The sequence below is a fragment of the Numida meleagris genome, chromosome 10, assembly GCF_002078875.1.
Source record: "Numida meleagris isolate 19003 breed g44 Domestic line chromosome 10, NumMel1.0, whole genome shotgun sequence".
NCBI lineage: Eukaryota > Metazoa > Chordata > Aves > Galliformes > Numididae > Numida > Numida meleagris.
Window position 1 is genome coordinate 17,569,612 of NC_034418.1, and position 20,647 is coordinate 17,590,258.

The 20,647-nt window shown below is 47.8% G+C and overlaps 1 protein-coding gene across 3 annotated transcripts in view; it reads right to left on the reverse strand.

Annotated features, from left to right (window-relative positions):
- The window catches only part of ZCCHC14 (zinc finger CCHC-type containing 14), a 44,521-nt gene continuing 23,907 nt past the window's right edge, over positions 34-20,647 (reverse strand). The window contains exons 3-14 of one of the 3 annotated variants that reach the window (XR_002442152.1): positions 15,224-15,297; positions 12,459-12,530; positions 12,179-12,288; positions 11,141-11,235; positions 10,993-11,047; positions 9,897-10,167; positions 8,401-8,492; positions 6,726-6,853; positions 6,240-6,380; positions 4,681-6,153; positions 1,080-3,546; positions 34-409 (exon numbers count right to left, since the gene is read on the reverse strand). Coding sequence is in view for 1 of the 3 variants with exons in the window: in XM_021408440.1 (XP_021264115.1) it covers positions 3,491-3,546; positions 4,681-6,153; positions 6,240-6,380; positions 6,726-6,853; positions 8,401-8,492; positions 9,897-10,167; positions 10,993-11,047; positions 11,141-11,235; positions 12,179-12,288; positions 12,459-12,530; positions 15,224-15,297 (2,567 nt within the window). In the remaining 2 variants the exon portion in view is untranslated. Of the gene's footprint in view, positions 3,547-4,680; positions 6,154-6,239; positions 6,381-6,725; positions 6,854-8,400; positions 8,493-9,896; positions 10,168-10,992; positions 11,048-11,140; positions 11,236-12,178; positions 12,289-12,458; positions 12,531-15,223; positions 15,298-20,647 lie in introns of all 3 variants that reach the window. The other 2 variants (XR_002442151.1, XM_021408440.1) reach the window with 2 other exon arrangements.

Below are 20,647 nucleotides of genomic sequence, written 5' to 3' on the forward strand. Positions count from 1 at the left end.
GAACGGGGCCGCGCGCCCCATTGCATCACGAGACGGGGGGGGGGGGGGGGGGGGGGGGAGTGCTCGTGGATCCTGCAGCCTCCACCCGTGGATGCGTTCCCACGCTCTTGCCGGTGCCGTCCCGTCGGTTTCGGTCCAGATTTGCCTGCACCCATCGCATGACACGGGCGCTCCGGACTCCCCCCACATCCACAGCTCTGAGTGTCCGTGACCTCCAACAAATCTTCCTGGATCTGGTGATGCCGAGGACAGCCAGCTCGCCCCCTGTGCAGGGCTCCCGGGTGATGTCACGTGCGTTCTGGGGAGGAGCGTTGCTTCGCCCAACGCCGCCGAGCGGCTCTGGGTCCCTTCCCTCGAAGCCTGCCCGCCAGAAGCAGCGTGAAACTGAACGTGGGGTAACGGCGAGGGCCTGGTGTTAGACCATCGTTAGTGGAAGTCTGTCGCTTAATGTGCTAAGATTTAAGGACCGTGGCGGGCACGCGACTGGAAAGGTTTCAGGAAAAGTGAAGCGTGACGTCGTTTGAAGGAAAAACACGAAGGAAACCCGTGATCAATACCTCGCTTGCTACCATGAGCCTTCCTTGCTCGCTCTCCTGCTGCTCAGCACCGAGCAGGGCCGTCTGGTCGCGCTCACCTCGGAGCGTGCAGCGCGAGGAGCTTGCTGGAAATCCCACCCTGTTCCTACTATTCCCATCACTGCCGCTCCCCAAAGGAAAACGCTCCTGGGAACGCGCTGCCCACCGAGCAGCCAGGCTCCCTGCACCCGCAGGGCACGGCTCGGGGCTCCCCTCTGCCTCGCCCTTCAAACCCCTTTCTATTCCACAGTGAAATCCATGTTGAGAACTAATTCTTTTTCTACTTCCGGGACTAAGATAGGAATAAATAGCGTACTTTGAAATCTCCATCTCTCAGCGTACAAAAATAGGTTTTAAGAACTGGTTCTCTCCGCCAGTGAAGCTGGAACTACTATCCTAAAATGAGCTGCCTTACTTCTCAGGGGGGCGGGGAGATGGGTTTGGGCCTTGGACAAAGAGACGAAGGGTTGCTTTATGGAACTAAAGTGCTGCGTTCAGACTTACCAACTTTGGCTGTTCTCGGTACGAAGCGGACAGCGCTGACGAGCAGATCTGAAGCCACAGCTCGCTCCGGTGCAGGGAAGCCTCTGTCACTGGTGCCGGTTCATCAGACACTTCTCTATTCACGCTCACGTTGCTTTAAGGTACTCGAGACTTCTGAATTTGAACTTACTCTAAGATCAGACTTCACCATTTAGAAACGTTACCTAAAAGTACACGGAAGCCACTCGAAGAAACATCGGCCTTAACTTTACACAAAGGGAACAACCCCAACGAAAGCTCTGAAGATAGGAATGAAACAGTTTGCTGGACACGAGTTCAGTTCTGCAGTCCTTTTGTAATGGTTTCGACTCCGTGATGAGTAGCAGACAAGACTACGTTCCCAGCCTTGGGCGTTAAAACAGAACGCAAAACCGGTTCAGAAAATAGATATTCTTTTCCTGTCCATTTTTGCTATTTTTGAGAGGGTGCTTCACGCTTGCATGGGTGTCGAGACACAGTTTATTGAGATACGATTCCGTTTCAAAAGATTGTTTTTAAAAAAAATGTGAAAAAGACGTTAAGGTTTGGCTTTCAGCACGTGTTCCAGGCCACTGGAGAGACCCTCAGAGCTGTGAACAGTAAACATCGTCGGCGAAACCCGCGCGTTTCCTTCGGCGTAACGCGGTGCGGCAGATTGTTCCTACCATTGTCTCAAGCTCATTAAGGCAAAGTAAATTGCATTGTCAGTTTTCATCACTTTAGTGTTGTAGGTCTCCAGGTTGCTCGTTCCAACGCGGGTGACCCCCGAATGCGGGCAGAGCCAGCAGGAGCGTTTCAGCGGCGCGCGTGGCCGAGAGCAACCCCTCTCATGAGTTGTCATTGCATAGGAAGAAGAAATCACCTTTGCTTCGCTTTCCTTTTGCAACCAAACGTCAGCGGTGACCCCAGCCAAAGTCAGCTGCGCCGCTACAACACGTCCTGGTGTGGTTGAAAGGGGGTGTGAGAAATGCCTCCGAGTGTAAACAAGGCTTCAACTTTAGATCTTGCCGATGACAGCACGCAGATCTCTCTCCGCCAGACGCCTCACCCGCTGGATGGCGTCGGATTCCTGGGGGGAGCCACCAGGTTCGTTCCTCCTTCCAACGAGACAGGACCAAACTGTTTCAAATGAGCAGTTCAGGATGCGGTTGGCTTCCTCTCAAGCCCTAATTTAGATTTATCACCCACAAATTATGTACGCTAAGTAGTTAACACCAAAGCTAGTCATCTACAATCTATTGCGACGAAGGAGGCTGACAGTAAATCCTTCCAAGTCTTGAGAATAATGAAGTTTACTACCTTTTACACGTTTTGACTTCTACCACTTCTGAATCCCGTAGCAAAAGCCGTGGGGGTAGGAGTCAGAGGGTTGGGTGGTTGGGTTTGTTTTTGTTTTTGTTTTTTTTAATATAAAGTAAAGCAAAAGCTTACAAACTCTGCTGCCAGAGTTCTTTTTTTTTTAGGATGGTTTAAAATTCATTTACAAAAGCAGAATAATAAGGTTTCTGTGAAAGAGACCTATGTACAGTAACAGGACGTAAAGGTTGAGTTGTGTACTACAGGAACGATATCCTCGAAGCCTTTATGACTCTGGAGTCTCTGGGACTTGGACCCTTGGAAACTAAGCAAATTCCATGGCTGGGAACCCAGCGCTAACAGGTAAGACAACGAAGCACAAGTTTGTTTCCAGAAGGAACCGAAACTGCTGCGTGTGTTCTTTCGGAAGGGAAAGGAGAGACTGACTTAAGATTTTTCTCGTGTAGTGAAGTCACGTAGCCTGCTGGTGCCAATTCGTAAAGGTCGGAACTTCTTTGCCTCTTGCACTGGACTCAGAGTGACACCGTCTGCTAAAAGTGCAGAAAGCTCGAAGAGTTTTACATTCTTCTGTAGTGCAATCCTTAAAAATCCCAGAGATTAGTGCCTGATCACTTTTGAAAAAAAGTAGACATTTTACCTAGCCCAGGGGTGCCAAAGTCCTTCTGGCGAATGGCCGCTCCCAGCTCCGCCTCCAGCTTCCACCTGACGATGTAGCTGCCCTGGAGTCAGACCTTTACCTTAACAAGTCCACGTATGGCAACGTTCTCCAGCAAAAAGAGTACGCAGGATGTTGTACTTGCAACAGAAAATGCAGCTGGCCAGCTCCACCATCCATCCAGTACGCATCGTCCTATGACACGGGGTCAGAAGTTCCAACAGCGAGATCCAAGCTTGAATTTGGCAATCAAAAATGGGTTCGATGCACCCCTAAGCTAGATTTCCTACCTAGTCTAATAAAGTAAAGCACCTTTGGATTAAAAAATACATTAAGCTTAACAGCAACTGGACGTCTCAGTTTTGTAGTTCAGTCTCCTTCTATCTCCATGGCTTACAGTATTTTCTTGCCAGATAAAAGATCAGTCTGTGGAGTCAAGGCTTTCAGAGGGAGGAGCGTACTTCAGCCTAAAAGTACCTGGGGGAGAGGAAACAGAAGAATTAGCCAACACAAAGCTTTTCACACCGCTCACACCTCAAAACTTCCCCCAACCACCCGCTTCTCATGAGCCACTTAACACACACTACGGCCTAACACGGCCCACAGCGCCGCTCTCCAGCTGCAGAAAAGCCTAAGGAGCGTGTGCCTACAGCTGATAGAAGTGAAAATCAAAGCACAGCTCCACGCAGCCAGGCTCACCCGCTCAGGCCTAGTTTTAGGGCTGGCAAGAATTAGATCGGGAGAGTTTAAGTGGAAATCTGGTGAATGAAATTCAGCTTGGAAAGGCAGCAGACCGCACTTCTGAACGAGCACTGCTGGAGTCAGTGCCGCTTCTGTCCCATCAGCCAGTACCAAAAGATGAGGTGCAGAAACCCCACTCATTATTTACATGTCAGCACTGCTGAAAATTGCTGCCTCAAAATCGGTCACTTGTTAATTTGTAAATATTTGAGGTCTCATCTGCACTCTATAAAAATAAATGCAGGCACATGCTATAGGCAAGACAGAATGTAAAACAGCACTTCAATGCTGCTTGCTCCAGTCGTAAGTTCCTATCGAATTTTTAAGCTCATGCCACATGCAGATGATTTCAGAACAACAAGTTGATCAAAAGAACAAAGGAAAACGGGGCTGCAGAGTGTTCCAGGTGAAATAACATTTCTCTCTCAGTTGTTTCCTGCCCAGAACTAAGGATTTCAGCCCTCTCCCGGAGCTGTACCCACGTAAGCAACATGTCCTACAGAATAAGCAACGCAGCAAACTCCAACATGGGACCTTCAAGAGGATTTGAACAGTAATTCTGCACTTCTGTAACTGGTTTGGGAAGAAGTAATGCAGACTTCCAGGGGAACCTGAACCTACAGCCTGGATTACAGGGATAAGCAGCCATGGTTCTGCTGCAATCTGCCAACAGAACCTCCCTCCCTCTCCATGTGTTTCACCGCTTCACACAGGGCTTGAAACCAACACCCTCCAGGAACGAGACCTTTCTCATGCAAGTAAGTGAAAGCCAAAAGACCGAGCACCGTCCCCGTGGTGGTACTCCTCCCAGCCCAGCCCAATGCTCTGTGCCGAGCCGGGCCGCGCCGCAGCCCCCACGCTCACCGTTACCTTGTCGATTGAAGTCCATTGGAGGCTGTTTGCAGTCCTGAGCTCTGTGCCCACTGGCCCCACAGTTGTAACAGGAGAGATTCCCATTTTTTTTGTGACTCGAACCGTTGCCGTTTCCCATCATTCCCTGTGCCTGATACACCCCCGCTGTCCCCGCCATAAAGTTCTGCATCGGGGGTACCGCAAACGTCGACTGCCCCGTCATCACGGAGTCCGGAGCGATGCCGCTGTTGTAGGCGGTGTGGACCACGGGGAAGGTGGTGCTGCTGTTGTACTGCTGCGTGTTGATGTAGCCGTTACTGCACAGGGGGTTGAAGGGCAGAAATGGGAAAGTAAACATGGAAGGTCCTGAAAACGGGTGCTGGAAATAGTTGGCGTAGCTGACGGTCATCCCGCTGGAGCCGCAGTTCCCGCTGCAGCCGCAGGAGCTGCACACCATGCAGCCGGGCGGCTGCGGCTGCTGCTGCTGGTGGTGGTGGTGGTGGTGGTTCTGGTTGGGCACCGGGACGCTCCCCGCAGACCCGCTGCTGCTGCTGCTGCTGCTACTGCTGCTGCTGCTGCTGCTGCTGTAGAAGTTGTTCTCGGCAACGGACGAGAGCGTGGGGCTGGAGCTGGGCGCGGGGCAGCTGGGCAGGTTGGCCATGGTTGCAAAGGACGTGGAGGGGTGGCTGCTGGACGAGGCCGCGTTGCTGTTTGCGCAGAAGCTGCCTTGCATGGGTGCCACGGGCACGCTGCTCATTGCGGAAAAGGCAACTTTGGTGTTGGCTGTATACAGAGCAGTCCGGGGATTTATTATTGCAGGGGACACCGTTATTTGCATATTACTGGAGCAGGAAGTCTGCCCGGCAATGGCAGGATCGGTAGGAACAGAAGAAGACACCAGGAGCTTGATGGGTGGGCGAGCCACGTGGAAGACCGTGCTGGATGTGACAGTGGCAGCAGTGCTCGTCTCTACTATCAGTCCCGGCTGCTGAGCTGTTTTTATCACTCTGTCCAGAGTCGAAGCGTGGACGACTTTGGTTCGAGGCCCAAAGTTAATAGTAGACGTGGGCGAGCTGTTCTCGGCAGCCCCCGAAAGCACTTGCAAGGGCTGATGGGGAGAAGGCGCAGACATGACATCCACTACTGTATTCCCAAAGCTCTTTTCCATTTTTATGCTGCCTCTAGGTCCAGGAGAGACTTTATTTCTTTCTTCTAAAGATAAAAGTGAATGCATAGACGATGAAAGGAGCTTCATGTCTGCATTGCCACGCTCTGATTTATGTACCGAATTTAGCATCCGAATGGGGGTGATGTGAGTAGAGGCCGCTGACATCATTTGCATTGGCAGAGTATGGTGGCCGGACGGATTGGAGCCTGCATCGTTTTGCACTGGTAAGACCTGAGCAGTGGGTCTGGCAGAGCTCGAAGTGAAATGGTTCAGTAACATCACTGGCTTCTCCTTTTCAGAACCGTCTAAGTGAATCTCCAAACCTAGGGACAGAAACATCCATAAGCACAACCGCCTCAGGAGATGGAGCGGCTCCGCGCCAGTCCCCTCCCTGGCTGCTTCTGCTTACGTCTCTCATTCTCCTCGGCGCTGTCCGAGCTCTCCTCCCTCGTCTGGATCCCCATGGGGCTGGAAGAAGAGCTGGAGTACTCGGAGGAGCTGCCCTCCCGGGGCAGTGGGTGGGCTGGCTGATCCACGTCCACCCGCAGCTCTGCAGACGACAACAACGGTAGCACATCATTGACAGCAGCTCTTACAGCTGCCAGCACCAGCTGACTTACAGGGCTGTGATACAGAGCTTTACAGAGACAGGCACTGACTAAGAAGCAGCACTCTGGAGGCACAACGGTAGCTGGCTAGTGCAGCCAGCCATGGAAGCCACAAAGAGGCAACCGCTTTCTACTGCACTCCATACACACAGGAACCAGCCTGTTTGCTTCCTGTTAAGCCGCTGGCATTTTGGAAGATAAAATTTACAACAGATTGGTGGAAAGCACTAAAAGAATGGACATATTCAGACCTGAGAGCACAGCACTGTCCTCTGCTCCTTTCTTACCTGCAGCGTGGTTGCCACGAATACTCTGGAGAGGCCCCACGTGTGTAGTAGGGGGAACCCTTGCCACACCACTGCTGGTAACTGAAGAAGGTGTTGTGGGGTTGAGGCACCGTTTCTCTGATTTTTCCCTATGGGGTGATGGAGAAACGTATGAAGATGCAAAAACTGGCTAAAGCACATCAACAGATAAATCCATTTCTGAACGAAACCGGAGCAGACAAAGCCCACTAAATAATCTCAGAAAGTTAGCTCCTTACAAAGGGAAACGTTTGGCAATTACATCAGTCCTGCCCTTAGCTTCTTGCCAGCACTTCCTTTGGCCTTTCTGCCATCACAGTTACAGTACCAATGCTTTTATTTAAGGTAAAACATGACTAAATGGTGACTACATTCTATCACATTCTGGAGGCACGTCCCAAACACAGCCACGCACACCAACACCAAAGCAAAGCCAAATGAAATCTGAAGTTTTAATGTTGCAAACATTGGAAAATCAATGACGGGCGGAGAATGCTGTCAAGGAGCTTTGATAAACGAGCAACGAGATGGATTTTTAATTGCTTTTTAAGTATAGTAAGGATAAACATTTCCCTCTAAGAGGAGATAACCAAAATATGGACAATTTGCTCCATCCGCACCGAGTGGAAGCCAAAAATGGTCAGTTCTAATGAAGAAAGAATCCTGCTGGACATCCTGATTCGGAGCGTGCGTGTCACCTGAGCTTGCAAACCTGACAGCCCAGTGGGCTGCTTTGCTGACTCCCTCCCACCCCAGGAAGCTCATGCAGGTGGTTAGTCCAAAACCTGAATGAGGACACTTCAGGATGTCAGAAGCTACTCAAGAGCAATCCCAAAAAGTATTGAAGAAAGGTTTCTGTGTGCAGTAAGCTTGTCTGTTTTTCTCACTGATATCAGCAGCCCAATCGAAGGCGCCGTGCCTCCCTCCCACACGCAGCCTTTGTGCGTACCATCACGGCTGCAGCACTGTTACTAAGAATTATTTACGCACAAATTACTTAATCTGACAAAACACGAGCACGTTCCATGGGCACCAAGACTGGCTAATTACTCAGACGGCAAGATGTGGCAGAGAAAGCAAACAATCGGGCAGAGAAACAGAAGGGAAGGGAAAGAAGCAGCACAGAAATAGCACTGCTCTACGACTCTACAATATTCCTGCAGGTGAGAGGGTGCCTGCTTGTTCAGCAATGCTGAGTTCAGCTGAGGCCATGCACAGTCCTCTACCTTCCACTGCAAGGATTCTAAGATTGTCTAAGGCACAGTTCAAATGGATCTCATCCAAACACAAAACGTACTTTGTACATCTGCTTTGCAGTATCTGCTATACAAGCTCAAAAAAATCCCATGCAACAGTACGTATCTTTTGTAAATGACTCCAGAAATGTTCCCCTCCCCAGAAGAGCTGTCATGGGGCACTTATATTGGGCTGCATGTGGTCATCCTCACACAGCCCTGAGCTGGCAGTGGTAAAACTGTATGCACAGAACACACTGCGGCTTCAGGAGCTTCCTCAAGCAACTGAGCCTACCAGAGAGCGAGGGAGGTAAGCATTACCCTTATCTACAGGTGGGAACGTGGCAGGCTCACCGTGTGGAAAAACAAACACTGCAAACTTGTCCCTTACAACCTTAATAAGAGCTTTCCCCTCCACTTACTTCTCCAGCTCCAGCTGGGTCTTGAGCTTCTTCTTTGCTCCCATGGTGAGGGATTCAAACTTATTCAGATCTTCCTCCGTCAGACTCAGGAACTTGTAAAAAGAAAACGCGTGGGGAGTTTTACAGCCTTCAATGCTCTCATTCACATTTTCAGTAAAGATCCATTCTCAAAGGTAACTTTAAAGTCATTTTTTAACACATGTTCATTCAAAGAAACTCTAATCCGGTCTTAAATTATAGAATCAGCGTCAAATAGAAGCGTGGGGGCCTTGAATGAAAGAACTGCGGTAGATGAAATTTAACTAGGGGTGTGCTTATATTAACTATTCACAATGAAGACAAAGCGATCTCTGTAATTATATAAATAGAACTCTGTGCTATAAATGAGTTTAAGGATCTTGTAAAAAAAAAAAAAACACTCTCGTTTTCCTAGGTATGTAATTTAATGCAGAAATCAATGCGCAGTCATCTCAGCAGTTGATTCGAAAACACGCTCAGACATTAAACTGAATAGTGAAATACACAGAATATAGATGCAATAGTATAATATTTACAATTAAACTTAGAGCCTGTAAAGCACGCATAGTTCCACGTGCTTATTTTTAAAACAGGGAAATGCCAGCGCACGAGAACATCCGCAGTTTTGCTTCTTTATTAAAGGAAAAATCCACTCTTTATTTTCCCCTCATGACAAAGAACGTCGAACCAGAAGACTGCCAACAGCTCAACTCGTGCCCCGTGCCACAACCACCACCAAGCTCTGCTGGTTTAGACCTGACTCAACCGAAGCCCTTCGTCCACCGGAGGGCGTTCAAAGCTAAAGCACAGCAACAGGGACACGGATTTCATTCAACAGCTCTACAGAGGGAGCTGCAGGCATTGTAGAAGTGCTGACATCCGTGTAGTTAAAACACAGCACGCATCAGTTATTATTTATTAGCCTGCATGCTGATTGGAAAAAAGTCTCTGCAGATCTACTTTGACAAAAAAGGGATAACCAAATATTTTGGGGAGAAGAATCAATCACGAAGCAGAAACAAAAAAAAAAATATCCCACAGATGTGAGTTATTGCACATCAAAGGGACGACCAGGGGGCCAAAGCACAGCTCCCCAGTCAGCGTGCCATCGGATCTCCGAGCATTCAGCAAGGAATCTGAAGCAGCAGCTGCCTTGCAGTCCTGGCCTGGGCACAACGCAACTGAAAATAAGAAGGCTGGATGGGGCTGTGAGCAACCCCGTGTAGTGGGAGGTGTCCCTGCCTATAGCAGGGAGGGTTTGGAAGCAGAGGATCTTAAAGGTCCCTTCCAACCCAAACCATTCTAAGATTCTATGAAGAAGGATTTCATCACTACGTGACTGCCGAAGCACAAACCTTCAGAGCATTTCCAGTGACTGCCACAATTCCAAACGCACATGTGTGATTCCTCCCTGTGCACTGCAGAATGCAAGGATACATCAAAGCAGGCTCCTTTCCTAACTCAGCGCACCGCCCTACCTTCTCCATGGTGAGCTGCTTGAAGACAGGGTAGTACTTGTGCAACCGCAGTTTCCTGAGCCAGTCTAAGATCCCATTTTGCTCCTGTGTCTGTGGGGTCTGGGGGCTGGAAGACATCAACATGGGCGACGTGGTGTCCATCTGGTTGCGGTAGGCCAGCGATGAGCCGGTGCCTCCTGAATGGGAGCAGTGGGAGAGCGCGACGGGAGCAGCAGCCGAGTGCTGGACGTGGTTCTGAGAAGACTGAATGCCGGCCACCCCGCATATAGGCCTGCAAAACGTAACAAGGTTTGAGTTAGCACCCTGGATCTGCGTCACGTTGAGTTCTGCCGCTACGGTGACGTACATCTGTGGGATTGCTGGGGAAACCTGTGCTGGTTGACCCAACTTGCACGCTTGTACCCGCGCTGTTCAACAGCACAGTGAAACAGTGCAGCTTAGGGCAAGTAAACTCTAATGTAAGAAGAGGTTTCCTTCCACAGCCACAGAAGATATATGTTCTACAACCTCTCTGTGACAAAATATATTTTAAAAAAAGGCTTAGTGAGAATGGCCATGGTTCAGTTTTGCATTATTAAAAATTGCCCCAGTGTAATCTGTGGAATTGTTGGTTTGTTGTTTTTTTTTTTACACATGGAAGTGGTAAAATAACCCACAACACTGGCTCCTTGAAGAGTTCTGTTGGAGAAAATGAGAATTATCTCTTAAGAGAAAGGATAGGGCTCTGAGTTCAAATCCTAACAAAAGGCAAGAGCATCTCCTTCCTTCTTTGTCCAAGGCTGACTGAGAAGAGGTCACTTTCCTTCCTCCCAATGGAAGGAGACCTGCACTACGAGGAAACACTTCAACACGCTGCAGAGACGTGTTTTCTAGAGGCACTTCATAAACAAACAAATGACAGCACTAGAAATGCTAGTACCTTACTTACACTATCTGTTTTGGGCAGACCACACACTAAAGATAGAACTTCTCGGATTTTTTTTCTTACAATTGAATATAAAAGTATAGATTCGAATAAATCTCCAAGGGAAGACAGACAGACCTACAGAATGGGTTTTTACAACCAGAACAGATGGAAACAAAATAAACACTTCACCTTCCAGACGTTCCCAGCGTAGTTCCTACTTTATAAAGGGAGGGGTTGCCAGGACCTAAAAACAAGGAGTGGCAGTTAGAAATAGCATCGGGTTAAGAAACGCGTACCGCTTAAAAATTAATTAATTAAAAGCTTCATTTAAACTTACTTGAACTCTGAAGTTGCTGCGAAGGGGATGAAGTGCTGAAGAACTTCCTCACGTGGTCATTTTTCACCACATGGGAAGGCAAGGGTGCCAAATACCTGCAGGATCATCAGAAACAAACAGAACTCCCATTTTGTTGTAACTAATTTACAGCTCTCTGCTCAATCATGATTGTAAACCCCCCATGCCTCCTTAAAAGTGATACTAAGAAACATAAAAACCCTTTCAGGTTAAAAACACTGTGAAATTCTCAATCAAAGGAGGGGTGAAATGTGTTAACTCTTAAAACTTCTTGACCTCACGTTACTGCTTTGTGGCTTTTTTCGCTCTGTTGTATGTTCCAGTCAAAGATGCAGAACTTCTGACTACTCTGACTTCTAGGGAGAAAGAAAAGCCATCTCCTAAACCTCTGTAACTGCAAGGTGTCTGTGGTCAACAGGACCAGGCTCCTCACTGTTACGCAAGCTTAACGGTGTTGGGTCAAACCAAATCTTCTGTAGATCTGAAGACGTGTAAAAAGTCGTCAAAATAGAGAGCACTGTGGCCACATCTTTGTGCTGGTCGTTCTTCAAGTTTGTGAGCAACACACGAATGCAGCTGCACACACACGGATGTGCTTTCTGCCTTGAAAAACCCCAGTCTGTTTCTGAATTTCTCAGATACCTAGCACAGAGTGGAACAGTTATTCTTCCTCTTCCAAAGATGCAGCGGTCGCTGTGTAAACGCAGATTGCTGCTCTATTAACCTAGATTTGTGGAGACTGTTGCTAGCTAAACAGCAGCAGCAGCAACAGCAACATGCTTTCTCTCTGACCCTACCGAATTCCTGTCGGTACGCTGTGATTCTCGAAGCACAGAGAGGACTGTTCAAAATGTTAACGCTGTTTGCCATGAAAAATAATCTAGGCATGCACCTGCTGGCTCTGACTATGGAAAAATACCCACTGCAGCTCTGTCAGCGGTGGACTTCAGTCTTGATTTTGGGAAAATAGGGTTTAGCAGACGCTGAAGTTAACAATCAAGGCAAAGCAAACCAGCATACCTAAGGTCCGATTCCAGGTCCATGTGGTTCCGTTCTAGGTAAAAGGAATCTGGACCAGCTAGGCAAGGAATGAACTTCTCCAAGTTTTCTTCTGGATACAGCTGAGACAGCTGGACAGGAATTGAAAGACTTGTTACTCATACGAAATTCAAGGCACGGTGAATTATGGGCTGAACGTTTTAAGGAATTCAGTCTCTCTCTATTATCTCAGTGCACTTTCAGAAAGGTCACTAAATGATATCACACAAATGTTCTCTCCGTTTTCAAAGGATGCCTTTACCTTCGAGATAAATTCAGTCACTTCCACGGAAGATTTAGTTACCAGCGTCACTGAAGAATCAGACCACAGGACCTGCCGAAATGAAAAGCACCCAGTTCAGCAAGGAGCAGCCAGGGATTGAACTCTGGTTTCGAAAACTCACTGACAGGCATCAAATGGCTCCCATCGACTGCAAGAAACACTGCAACGTGTGACAGCAAGAAGGAAAAACTTTCAGCGCGCAAGTAACCATTAGTCAGTCCTCCCTGGCTCTCGCTGTGATTGTACTTAACAAGCACTCTGGATCCTTAAAAAAGCACTTCATGGTTTACACAGCCACGGCACGCTGCAGACATCCAGCGCGAAGAGACAGACTGCTAACGAATGGAAACTTTTTTTTCTCGTTATTGTTAAACGGCTGGTTTGTAGAGCCTGATGTGCAATACCAACCACTCAGCGCGGCGCAAGAGCGCCCGTTCATAATTCATCAGCTCCACACGCCGTGCAGAGATGGCAGAAAACCAGCCCAACTGCCCCAAACCCCAACACTGCCACGTTAAAGGAGTAGTTGAGGTCGTCGTTATCCCCACTAGACCCCACCATCTTGTGCATGCCCTAGAGAAGGGAACAGCTCGCTATCTCTTCCCGTACGCTTGCTGCATTAAGTCATTACATTCTTACAGGCAGAGGTATTTATGGGTTGGTGGATGATTAGTTAAACCTTGCCAAAAGTTGGGGGGTTTGGCACGGCCAGGTTTAGATGTTGGCTAGCAGCGTTAGCCAATGGCAGGTCCCTTCCACTCGGCACGCCTGGCACCGGGGGAACCTTCCGAGTTACGTTTGGGAAGAAGTCGGGTTTGTGGGGTTTCCAACCAGGAAGCCATCTTCTCACATGACACCAGTTCCAAAGACAACTGAAAACATGCGCAGCTTTTTTCCAGCCTCCCCAAGGCAGCCAAAGCGACTGGTGAGAGGCGAGGGTTTCAAAACAGATGACATCATGGAGGAATTTCCTCTCGGCAGAGTTGTGACACAGAAAAGTAAGGGGGGGGGGAAAAAGAAAAGAAGAAAGAAAACGTAGGCAGTTTTCGGTCTTACAAAACCTTTTCTTTCTTCCTTCCCTTTTTAAATTTCACAACACGTTATCACCTTTTGAGGATTCGTGAGAAGTTTCGGACTTCCCTTTCTTTCTAGTTTTGCAGTAACCTGACGTTCGTTACGGCATATGCTTTGTGAACGTGGTATCATCCTCAATACTTACAAAACAATAACGTGAACCACAAATCCGGGGAAAACAGCAACACCATGCTGAAAACTGCTCTATCATCTAATCACCTTCTCTTCCCAAGCTACCAAAGTAAACGTTTAACTGTAGGTTTCTAACCGAGTAAGCAGCAATTTATGAGCTCAGCGCAACGACGGGCTGTTCTTTTAGTTATAAGCTGTGAAGTGGAATGTTTTCACCGATAAAAGCAATTTTTTTTTGTATTTATGAAAGAATTTATACCAGGAAAAGACGTTTCACAAGAGGCTCATAAGTATACCGGAGTTCAGACGATGACATCGTTCATTAGGATTTAAGAAAACATCCATAACTTTTCTAATATTGATGATATTTAGAACCGTGCACCAAGAGGTGGTTCGTGCTGCCAACGTCACAAGAAGATGTCAGTTCTAAAGAAAACCTTCCCTTTTTTAGTACAAGTGGGCAGATAATTGAAATTCTCCTGTCCGCTTTCTTTCAGGGTTTCCTTTTCTCACCAACTCTTTGGCTTCGATGCCTCATTAAGTAAACCAGAGACGTTTTCTGGGCTCTGCATTCTGAGCGTTGGAATACGGCGCTCGAACTGGCCGGGAGGGAAGCGCTCTGTCATTCCTCTCACCAGCTCCAGCATCCAGCCCCGCTGCTAACGCTGAACGAAATCCCAGGTCGGCAGCACCGTGAGCACCGAGCCTCCAAACTGGGCACCCAACTTGGGGCAGCCCACTCCCCCCAGCAGCCTGTGGCTAACCACCCTCCTGCCAGCGGAACCGTTCTCATTTCCACTCTGTCTGGCTTCAATTTGCAGTCAACAGTTCCTGTTATGCTTTGCTTTTTTTTGACTCCTTCACCGTAAAAATATTTTCTTCCCTTTGAGAACGCTTTTCTAGGATGCTCCAGTCAGTTCCTGCAGTGGAATGCTTTAAGTCTCTCACTGCATGGCATTTTCCTCCAGCCCTGAGTAATTTCCACAGCTATTTTCTGTACTCTTCAGCTCCCTTTTAAAACCAGCAACGCCAGAACCATATGCCACAGTCTCACACTCCCCTCACTGCTGAACGCAGAGATAAACGACCACAAATACAGCGATACATGACCACTCTGATCTTTTCCCACACACAGTACTGCCCTAAGAGTCTAAATTCATATTTGTCCACATAAAGCCTCAAATTCTTTTTAACTTCTGCATTCCATTCCATCCATACATACAATTTCCTGCAATTGTGGCATGACTTTTTTCCCCATAAATACCCACTTTGCCATGACTGGCTGTGCTAGAATGATTTTTTTTTTGCCTGTGTCCCACTTAGCAGACAATCTCTGCATCATCTACGTACGTTAATCAACAGCAATTTATGTCTACTTACAATTCATTTGTTTTAAAAAACGACTGACATCTATCCCCAGGGAGCTCCATGAGACCAAATCCTGGGACCTAACAATGCTGGCGCATTTCTTTAACTCCTTCTCAAGTATTATCCTCCCTCCTTTCAAAGGAAAAAAACAGCCCAGCACCAGTACTTACCTCAAAGGAATATTCAACGTTTCTTTCATTCTTCTTGTGTGCCAGTCCCTTTAGTTCCACTTTTTCGACACTCACTGCGAGAAAGCAAAGAGATAAGAGGAATGAGGAGGATGCTCCTAAATGCATGCAAAAGGGATTACTCTCTTGCTCGGCGTGTGCCCAATGGCCATCAGCCACAAGCACACCTGGTGCTTGCCACGCTTGGCAGCTGCTCCTTGTGGTTTTCCAGACTGGAAAAGCTTTGTCCCAACCACCCCCGGACCAGAGGCTAAACACAAAGTCCTACATTTCTTCCCGGCTTTATCGTGGCGCCCATCGGCATAATAAGAACGCTACACAAGCACGCCAAGTCTACGGCTGGCAAAAACCTCCATCTCTTCGGGGTGTGGTTCTGAAAGGGCTTTGCTGCTTTGCCTTCACATCACGACTCCTTCTTGGCTGCAGGCTGACGGGAAACGTCAGCTTCAGTGACTGCTATTTAGGTAAGCTGTAAGCAAACCCAAGATCTCGGACTCGAAGATCCTTACGGGTCCTTCCCACCGAGGGGAAAGGGCTGATGAACAGAGCAGACCACTGCCCCCACCTCCCCCGGTGATCCACAGCCTTCAAGGACACGATCCGACACATCAGGCACTCGAAATCCCACTCTCATTTCCCACACAGATCAGAAACCCCACCACACTAAATTTCATGATGACTATTGACTTCCTATTTCTCCTGCCTCTTGACTACCCCCACAGGGATACACGCAATTTTGTCCATAAAACGCCCGTTTGCTCCGGCTTATAAATTCAAAGGCAATTATACTAGAAGAAAGCCACTGGAATTTTAGCAGCACACAACAGGTGCTCGGAGGGATGCTCACAGAGCAGCTCAAACAAGCAAAACCCAGAGCCCTGACGTTGGGGTTCTGGGGAGCTGCACTTTGTGGGCACGGTGCTGATGGGCCGACAGTTGGACTGGATTATCTCAGTGGTCTTTCCCAACCTTAAGGATTCTACGATTCTCAACGTTTTCACTCGTTTTCAAGACTATTTGTGCATTACCTCGATGCCTCTGGGGTACGTTTATCACGTGCATCCTTCTTGGTCCTGCTAACACAAGCTGCACGGCACAACAGGGGCACCACCAAGTCCTCGCAATGTTCCATCAGCCCCATAGCTCCCATTCCCCACAGCAGCACTTTGGCCAAAGCGTTCTCTCACCAAGATGGAGCTTGATTTTCCTCCATGCAAAAACCCCATGGCTGGAAGCCTTTATCTTTTCCATTTTAATGTTTTTTTTTTTCTTGTTGTGCCCTGACAGTTAAAAACATTACAGCCTAGGGCTTGGCAGTTTTACAGAACTCCTCTTGGAGTTTTATTTGTTTGCAGCCAACGTTTTTAGAACTATATCGAGTTTTAAATAGATCTGCAGATGTTTGTGCTAGCCTTTAAAACACAGAATTAACATTCCCTTTATGAACCTCACCCCTTCGTTCTCCAGGCGGCTCCCAATTACAATAACATAAATCCCTAGGCTCATGAATAACGTCAGTTCACGACTTACTGCTTCCTCCTCTATCTTATCCTTTCAGCGGAGACTTGCTCCATTTCAAGCCTTCAGAGCACTCCTCTGCAAGGTTCTGAGATGTCCTCAGTGCCACCACGCTGCGTGCTGAGCACCACAGGAAGAACCCTGCTCCGTGCCAGATCTCGAGGAGCTATCTGACAGCACGGAGAATGAAGCATGCACACGGTTCAGAGGTTTTCCTGACAGTTTAAGAAAATACGTGTACCTTGGTATACTCATTTAAGAGAATTCAGGACACCCTTAATTGTGATCACAGTTAAAATACAGCAGATAGGGATTGGAATGCGTACTTGAGGATTATAATTGGAAAGAACTGGTGGAATGGCTTCTTTGCAGGGTATCACCGTGCTGTGGGTGACACAGCTCAATGAGGAGCAAATATGTAACTTGTGGAGAGCAGGGTCAACTGCAGCAACACCGCTACTTAAGCAAGGATTAACCTATGAATATAAAATAAAACTATTTCTGTTCTTATTTCTGCTTTACTATGCGGGTAAAGAACCAACTTAAATCTACAGATGGATGTTGTTGTGCTTACAGTTACATGACCTTCCTGGCTATAGATCTAGTCTGAGCTTAGCCAGTTAATACAACCTGCTGCAGGGAGTTTATCCTCTGGCAAATGATTGCCATGGGCCAAGTGAACCATTATGTATACGGTTCTGCACTGACCACAGTGACCCTGCTCTGAACCTTTTCAGATTAAGTCTGTTCTAGAGCATGAATGGAGTTCATGGGCCCTAGGAACATCTTACAGCTGCACAATTATCCAGATAATTCCTACTGATAAGTAAAGTGACCCGGTTTCTGCAATCAAGTTTTCTAAGATGTTTACTGGGGGGAGGTGTTTGCTTTACTTTATTTGCTGCTTTCCTTCAAGCACAAATGAGAAATCTTCTTCACGTAGTTACTGACTCTCAAGTACGGAAGCTCGTATTTGAAACGCAATCAGACAGAGGTGGAAGCAAATACTGCTACCTGATTAAATCCACATCCTTTACAGTTTGTTACAACTCAATAGGGATCACATTCCAAGATGTCCTGCCAGCGTGGCTGTTAGCAGGCAGCAACATCAGGCAGCAGCTTCCTTGATCACGAGGGCTTGTACAGCAGTCTCAGAACATGAAGCACAGGACACGAGAAGCTCTGTCTCCATCCTCCAGTTTCTACCCCACCGTACCCTCTATGACAAAGTCCTCTGCCCCTATCTCATATCAGCATGCCATGTTTCCAGAATCCTGTGCATTTGCCCACTGCTGTATGGCGCTGAGCATCAGTGCTAAGAGAGCAGCTCACAGCAGCAGCACACTGGAATCTTGGAACACAGCAGCCCTTTTTGGCATGTTTTGCTTTACATTCCAAAGCAGCCTCCAAGGGAAGTATACTGTCCTCCCCATTAACAACTCCTCCACCCCAGCCTTGCTCAGTGAGCCCAGATGTGCCCGCTGGAGGCCCCTTTGCCCACACAGGCTCCTCCTTTCCTTCCCCTCTGTTCCAGGGCAACTTGAAGCTTTGGGTCTCCATACTCCACCAGTTCTCAAGCTCTTACTGTAAGCCTATGTGCATCTGTATAGAAAGCTGAAGTATGAAAACACACAAATGGAGACAGATTAGAGGCCAGCCTATGAAGAAGGCCCAACACGGATCTTATAGGATCTTATAGGATCTGGAAGCTCCTCTAATGGTACGATTTCAAGGTCATCTTCCCTCCTTCCTGAATGGCACCTTTTTCCTTCTATTTCAGATGCTCCAGGTGAAACAGATTCAGCAAGCCGAAGCCATTTCAGTTACCTCAGGCTAGAACAGAGATCTTTACCCATTGGGCTGCTGTTCAGTGCATTTGTCATCTGACTGGTTCAACGTTCCTGTAAAGGTAAAAAGCCAGACAGCTCCTTCCTGCTCCAGACAAGGCATGAGACACTCTGGCCTTTGTGACACATCCCCCACGGGCCTCTCCCTCTGCACAAGGGATCTTGGACCTTCTCCTCCCCAAAGTCAGCAGCCACACCAAGTGATCCACACCTCAGGATGAGCCAGCCACTCCTTGTGGGTCAAGGACAGGGTGCAATATACAGCTATGTGGGCAACAGGAGAAAAGACTCATTTTGGAAGGCACCTTAATATGGCCCTGCAGGTGTTTTATCTGTAACTTCTCTTCAACTTCTGGAGAAAGCCACTGTGAATCGGTAGAAGGACTAGAGGGATGAATGCTTCAAACCACATGAAGAATTTGTGCTCCTCTCCAAAGAATCAGAAAAATTCAGGAGAACCACGTGCTGATTTACTTTTAATAACATCCAGTTATTTCAGCACTAACACCAGCTGCCTAGAATTAAACCCAATACCCGCTCCATCTTTCAACAGCGTGTGTCAACATCATTCTTACCAACGTGTTCCCTTTGATTTCACGGACAGCTTTATGGAGTGCTCCCTTCAGCAGCTCCCCTTGCCAAAAGGAAACGTGCACGAGTCTGCAGGCTGCTTTGTACCAGGCTGGATGAAAGCAAAGGTGCTGTGAGCCAGCAGCACATCGCAGAGCTGCGAGTGGAAGGCACCGCAACTTCCAGCAAGCCCACGTAGCAGTCTGAAAGTGCTACTCCATCTGTGAACAGCTGTTTTCCTTTTCTTAAGCCACTGAACGCAGGCTCAGCTCATGCAATGTGAAGATCAATGTTGCTTTCTGGAATTCAGGTGGTAAAAATCTGACTGTCAAGAGACTGGGCAGAAAGGAGAAGGGCTACAATTTAAACAGGGAAGAATACCAAATAAAACTACACGGTGTTATACAGGCGGCCAAGTGCAGACCACCAATCGATGCTTCTGCTTTTACAGATTTATTAAGGAAGATCTATGGAAAAAAAAACAAACACAGCCACTGAATTTTTGCTGAAGATGTCCACCAAAAAGCAACTGGTGAATGCACTTCCACGTCCCTGTTGGTACAGAAGCGGTAACCAAAGATGCAGCACTCTCATTCCATCTCTTGTTTTTCTAAAGGAAAGCGGTGCCCCAAAAAAACAGGGCCACCCAATTACTGCTGTCCATTAGACATAAGGTAATCCCGAGTGACTCCACAAAATCTAAACCACAAAGCTTACCCACCCAACTCTCAAACCCATCAGAATTCACACTCGAACACTGGAGGAAAATAACAAACCTGGTAGTTTCAAAACAACTATGGCAAGAAAGCACAGGAAATTACAAGGTGACAAATATCAACTGCTCAATTGAATTTGAGCTGAGAAACTTTAAGTACCAGCTTGAGAGGGCGTACTGTCTGCGTTGTGCTTTCACACATCTCATCTTTTGCAAAGCCTTTTCTCTAAGCTGCGATGGAGAATGAAGGAACTGAGATACATTCTCCCTCTCACAAGCAAATACGTCCTCTTTTGCCACAAACATGCAAGAGCGTGTTTCCTGATCACCTGACTGCATCCTATCTCACCAGCCTCCCACCTCTCAGCACTTACATTATTCGTTCAGTGCAATGCTGGAGGCCCAGAGAGAACCTGCAGAGTCAAGCACCGGATTCACAAAGCACAAAGAGAAAGGGTTGCCCATTCATCTGCCAGGTGGACAGCAACCTGGAAGCAGTGGGAACAGAGCTCAGTATTGATCAGCATCCTTCAGGTTGCTGAGAGCTTCCTATCACTACACCTGAGGACCTCACACTGGGTCAGACGTTTATTTCCTACAGCTCCTTCCAGCAAGTCGAAGTACCACAATACTTGCAACAGTTTTGCCATGAAATCCAGGAAGAAGCTTGTGTCTCTGAGGCCTCGCAGCCACAAACCTGAGCTGAACTTTCAGCCGGGGCCCAGCAGGCGCTGAACCACCAGGCACTAACAGGAC